General features: G+C 52.5%; 1 protein-coding gene across 1 annotated transcript in view; it reads right to left on the bottom strand.

Moving 5' to 3' along the window:
- Nucleotides 1–1,285: 1,285 nt before the first annotated feature.
- The window catches only part of grin2b (glutamate ionotropic receptor NMDA type subunit 2B), a 200,878-nt gene continuing 196,163 nt past the window's right edge, over nucleotides 1,286–6,000 (bottom strand). Inside the window, exon 13 of the mRNA XM_033013248.1 lies at nucleotides 1,286–3,514. Within this exon, the coding sequence (XP_032869139.1) occupies nucleotides 1,754–3,514 (1,761 nt within the window). The 3' untranslated portion in view covers nucleotides 1,286–1,753. The remainder of the gene's footprint in view (nucleotides 3,515–6,000) is intronic.

The raw sequence follows: 6,000 nt of genomic DNA, 5'->3' as shown, positions 1-6,000 counted from the left end.
TGCTCTATTGCAGGTGAGGTGGATATTTAAAACGATGGGCAATTGGGGGGGGGGGGGGGGGGGGTCAGCCATGAGGGAGAGGGGAGAACAAAGGGGGGGGGGGGGACTTGGCACGAGGGCGGAGGGCGGAAGGGAGAGGGGGGAATTTGTAATATTGTAAGCGCCCTTTATGGGCGACTATTTGCATACCCGAAGCAAAGAATTCCACCGTAACTTGACAATAAACATTCAATTCAATTCAATTCAAGGTAATTTCTCCCTCTACGTTACTGAGCTTTGCTGCAGCCACGCGCTGCTAGTTCCTGATCAGAAATACTGGACTTTAGTGCAATATCACGTGTCGTTCATTCCAATGAAATCCCTTATCTTGAGGCATTGAAGCGGTGAAATGATCTTCTAGACTCGTGGAATGGAAAGCAGCTGCTTTCATGCTGACCGTTAGATAGCGGGCAGTGCTCCTTCACAGAAAGACCAGCAAAATACTAAGCAAGTTAGTTATGAAGTTAGTTGTGTGTAATTTGATGAGAATTATTTCACTGGCTGATAATCGTGTCACTTGCCACAGTGTTTTCCCCGGTACGGCCAGAAAGGACTGTACCTGGGGGTAATCCCTATCCCTAGGTCCAATTACGACTGAAATCATAACCAAATCTTGTAGCACAAGCATCTGCGGGTAATAGTCGCCCAGCTTGGGCACCCCACTTCATACGTCTGCTGGGACTTCAAAAGTTGCTGAAAAAACTTAAATCTCACCACCACTGTGATGTCAATGATTATCACCGAGTTTCAACAATGTCACGGCACGCTGTCATTATGGAGCCATGCACACGTGTGCATGAATGCACGCACGCACGCACACGCACGCATACATACAAATATATACACACGCATTCATGCAGTGAGTGAACGTGTGTGGATGCACACACACACACACATGTGTAAATGGTCATGGTGTGTGTATATATGCACGCGCACACACACACATGTAAATGGTCATGGTGTGTGTATATATGCATACACACACAGATATGCACACACACACACACATGTGTAAATGGTCATGGTGTGTGTATATATGCACGCGCACACACACGCATGTAAATGGTCATGGTGTGTGTATATATGCATACACACACAGATATGCACACACACACACACACATGTGTAAATGGTCATGGTGTGTGTATATATGCATACACACACAGATGTACACGCACGCACACCCACACACCCACACACACATGCATGAATGCAAACATTTGGCACACCCACCCACATCCACACACGCACACACCGACGTTCTGAGATCATATCGCTGCAACCCATCTCCACGCCTGCAATAAAGTCTGCAGCTGAGGGTCATCGAGGGCCCTGTCCGGCATTCAGATCAAGGCCAGGCAGGGTCTTCAAGTGGCAAGTGGGTTAAAACAGGTTTTAAACTGTACAGTACTGGCACTGATATGCATATGTACTCTATTAATAATCGTCATCCCTACACAAAGATGCATCACCCGATGTAACGATACAATTGACATGCATTTAGAATTTTTGCCATATTGTATTGGACCAGACTTAATGTTCATCGTGGATTCCAATTCACTGCCATAATGACGCTGCGGATAAAACAAAAAACAAAGACCGTTGATGCTCTGGATGAAGATCAAAAACCTAAACAGTAGAAAAGGACAGCTGATCTGGATCTCCAGCGCGTGGACGAGAGAGGGGAAGAGGTCCCGAGCAGCTCCCGGGCCCCTCAGACGTCCGACTCGATGCTGGAGAGCTTCTCGTACACGTGTCCGTTGCTGGAGCCGTTGAAGGCCCTGGCAGTCTTGTTGTTGGCCATGCACACGTTGGCGGCTTGGCTGCCCAGGCACATGTCCTTGGCGAACCTGGTGCCCAGCACGGCCGATGCCGAGGAGGGGGCCCGTCCCATGGGGGGCGCCGGGTGCTTGAAGTGGGACTTGGTGCCGTGCAGCAGGCACTGGTCGTCTCCGAAGGTGGGGATGAAGGGGTTCTGGGTGACCCGGTCGGGGTAGAGGGACTTGCTGAGCGGGTAGCGGCTCAGGCTGCGGTGCTCGGGGACGGGGGCCTTGCCGCTGAAGGGGGGCTCCGGGGGCGGAGGGTCGAACATGTGGGCGTAGGGGCTGCCCTCGGGGAAGCGGTCCTTCTCCTTGAGGCTGACGCTACGGGGCGCCATGGCCACACTCTCCTCTTTCTGCAGATCCACGAAGGTGTCGTAGGAGTGCTGGCGCCTCAGCTTGTTCCGCCCCCGGCGCGCCAGCTTCGCCGAGTCTCCGGGGCTCTGGTACTTGTGCGAGCCCGGCCCCGACGACAGCTCGGCCTCCTGGAGCGAGTTGTCCTCGCTGATGTCGTACAGCGTGGCTGCCTTCTTGCAGGCCTCGCACCAGTGGCAAGCCCCCCTGGCAGCCCCCTGCCCGCTGTAGTTGTGCAGCTTGGCCGGGCAGTTGCGGCAGTAGGCTTCAGCCTGTTGCCCGGCCCAGTCCGACTTGTCCCACAGGCCGCCCTGGGGCTGCCCAGAGTCAGGGCCGAACTCGGCCAAGTGGAGGTGGTGGGGCCTGGCCAAGCGCGACACCTCGAACTTGCCGTATTCGTCTTCCGGCCCCATCCCCCCGCCGCCGTGCCCCTGGTACAGCTCGGTCAGGTCCACGTGCTGCCAGCGGGCCTGGCCATCCTTGGCGCAGCGGAACTGGTCGTGGTACAGGTCGCGCAGCTTGTCCTTGTTGAAGAAGCGGCCCTTGCGGTCTGTCGTGTGGGCGCGTCGCCGGTACGCCAGCTCGATCTCGTCGAACTCCTTGCGGGACTTGGCCGAGGCCGGCCGCTTCTTCAGGCTGTCCTTGTACTGCTTGCGGCGCTTGGTGTTGCCGATGTTGCCGTAGGTGACCGTGTGGGTGGAGATGTCCGACACGTCGGAGCGGATCATGTCGTCGTGGGCGTAGCGGTCGTTCTTGAACGGGTACTGGTGGTTGTCGTAGCTGTCGCTCAGGTGGCCCTGGGAGTGTTTCAGGGGCAAGCCGATCTCAAAGGGCTTCCGCGGCAGGGCCCGGCCTTGCGTGCCAAACATGGCGTTGTCGCAGTCGTAGGGGATGTCCAAGGAGCTGGTGCTGGCGATACTGTGCGGCCGGTGGTGGTGGTAGTGGTCCTGGTAGATGCTGTTGGTGTCCTTGGCGTGGATGTTACCGAACGTCCTCTCCACCTCGCTGATGTAGTCACTGAACAGGTTGTCGTCCGGCTGGTAGGACTTGCAGTCCGAGTGGGCAAAGCTCCTCCGGTGCTCGGACACGTCGAAGACCGACGGGTCGTGCCCGATGAAGTCCAGCGCGCTCTGCGGCGAGCCGAAGTGCGTGCCGTTCACCCCAGTCAGGTTGGCCATGCTCTTGGCTGTCCTCAGCAGACGCATGATGTTGGAATGCGTGTCGTTCACTGTGGCCGTCGGCGAGTCCATGCACGACTGCTTATCCTCGATGGGAACGCCGTGGATGCAGCTGTATATACCCTGCAAGAGTGCAACAAGACAAGGCAAGGTCAGGACCTTCAATGAAGTCCATCCGAATTGTTGTTATAGACTCATAGAATGATACAGTGTGGAAACAGGTCCTTCAGCCCAACTTGCCCACACCCGCCAACATGTCCCAGCTACACTTGTGCCACCTGCCCGCGTTTGGTCCATATCCCTCCAAACCTGTCCTACCCATGCAGTCTGAAGAAGGGGTTTGACCCGAAATGTTGCCTATTTCCTTCGCTCCATAGATGCTGCCTCACCCGCTGAGTTTCTCCAGCATTTTTGTCTACCATGCACCTGTCTAACTGTCTCTTAAATGTTGGGATAGTCCCAGCCTCAACTACCTCCTGTGGCAGCTCGTTCCATACACCCGCCACCCTTTTGTGTGAAAAAGCTACCCCTCAGATTCCTAATAAAATATTTTCCACTTCACCTTAAACCAATGTCGTCTGGTCCCAGTGGTATGAATACTGATTTCTCTCACTTCAGGTAGCCCCGGCATTCCCTCTCTCTCTATCCCTCCCCCACCCAGGTTGCACCAGCTTCTCGTTTTCACCCAACAAACAGCTAACAATGGCCTGTTTCCTTTATGATCGTAACTTTTTTGTATATGTTTCATTCATTGTTCTTTATCTCTCCACATCACTGACTATATCTCTCGTTACCCTTATCCCTAACCAGTCTGAAGAAGGGTCTCGACCCAAAACGTCACCCATTCCTTCTCTCCAGAGATGCTGCCTGCCCCGCTGAGTTACTCCAGTTTTTTTGTGTCCATCTTCGGTTTAAACCAGCATCTGCAGTTCCTCCTTACATTCTGAATACCAGCTCGTGGCCATCCCAGTTCCCTGTGGCTTATCGGGACCCGTTTGTGTGTTCAAATCCCCCCCCATCGTTAGCCTGGGGTCTATAATTTTGGGCAAGGAAGGCAGAGCAGACAAGGAGGCAATTTTAAGGCAGAGAGAGAGATAGATTCTTGGTGTTCAAGAAGGAACTGCAGATGTGTGCCTGAGATAGATTCTTGATTAGTGCGGGTGTCAGGGGTTTTGGGGAGAAGGCAGGAGAATGGGGTTGAGAGGGAGAGATAGATCAGCCGTGATTGAATGGTGGAGTAGACTTGACGTTTAATTCTGATCCTATCACTTATGAACTGATGAACAACAAACCAAGCATTGCCTACAGTTTGAAAATTACAAAAAAGAAAATTGGAAATCTGAATCGAAAAACAGACAATGGTGGAAGCTCTCAACAGGTTTTGCACAACAGCGTCTGTGGAATCATGGTGTACGGGCTGCAGCTGGACATCACAGCTAAGGCCCAGCCATCTCTGGGTCTCCGCATAGAAGCCTCAAGACAAAACTCCAAAGGTCCATCTGCTGGAGCAGCAGAGTGACAATGACAGAATCTCCAGTCTGTGGAGTCCAAGCTGAAAGCTGCCAATGAATGGCACGGTGGGTAGGGCTGAAGATGTCCTGGTTGGGTTGCTCCTGGGCCTGGCCAAGCTGGCCATCCACGGGTCAAGGCGCCAGGCGGTGGAGGGCTCTACCCGAGCCGGCTGCCTACCCCTTTTCCGGGGATACGTCCGTGCCCGGGTGCGGATAGAAAGGGAATACGCCCTGTCTACGGGCACCCTGAGGGAGTTCCGGGACCGCTGGGCACCGAGGGGGGTTGAATGTATCCTGGACAAGGATTGCGATATAGTTGTTTAGCAGCTGCTTAGCATATTTGTTCGTCTTGTATTATGGTGGTGTTTTGTTTTATTGTATTGTAAATACTATTTTAATATTTGAATAAATATTTTTGATTAAAAAAAAATAAAAAAATTAAAATGAAACTAGAGTTGGTGTTTCATCGCACTAGGGTCCCAGGTACAATCCTGACTACAGGTGCTGTCTGTACGGAGTTTGTACATTCTCCCCGTGACCTCTTATGTTTTCTCCGGGTGCCCCTGGTTTCCTCCCACACTCCAAAGATGTGCAGGCTTGTAGGTTTCGGTAGAAATTGTAAATTGTCCCTAGTGTGTAGGATAGTAGAAACATAGAAACATAGTAAATAGGTGCAGGAGTAGGCCAAGTGAATGGCCTCCTCCTGCACCTAATTTCTTTGTTTCTATGTTTCTATGTTTCGCAGCAAGTCTACCTCTGCGACAGCACATGCTGCCCAGGTGATTTTGCCCAGTGGGATATGGATTATGTGCAGGTAGAGGAGATTAGTTTTTGGCACCAGGTTCGGCACGGATACTGTGGGCCGAAGGGCCTGCTACTGCCCCGGGCTCTAAATAGTGGCTGCATCGATTGTCTCAAATTGTGACCAAATGATTAAATCCCTCACCACCAGAGGGAGCTATCTTCAACTATTTCCCCTCACGACTGGCTGAAATTCTGAACTCCAAATTAATGTATAAACTCCCTACTACCTCCACAACGACTTCCTTGAAGTGAGATGCAGGACAATAAGAATTGATTCATAAGTTCATGTGATAG

This window comes from Amblyraja radiata, chromosome 38, assembly GCF_010909765.2.
Source record: "Amblyraja radiata isolate CabotCenter1 chromosome 38, sAmbRad1.1.pri, whole genome shotgun sequence".
Lineage (NCBI taxonomy): Eukaryota > Metazoa > Chordata > Chondrichthyes > Rajiformes > Rajidae > Amblyraja > Amblyraja radiata.
The sequence above is the reverse complement of the archived record's forward strand: the minus strand, read 5'-3'. Positions and strand labels throughout refer to the sequence as shown.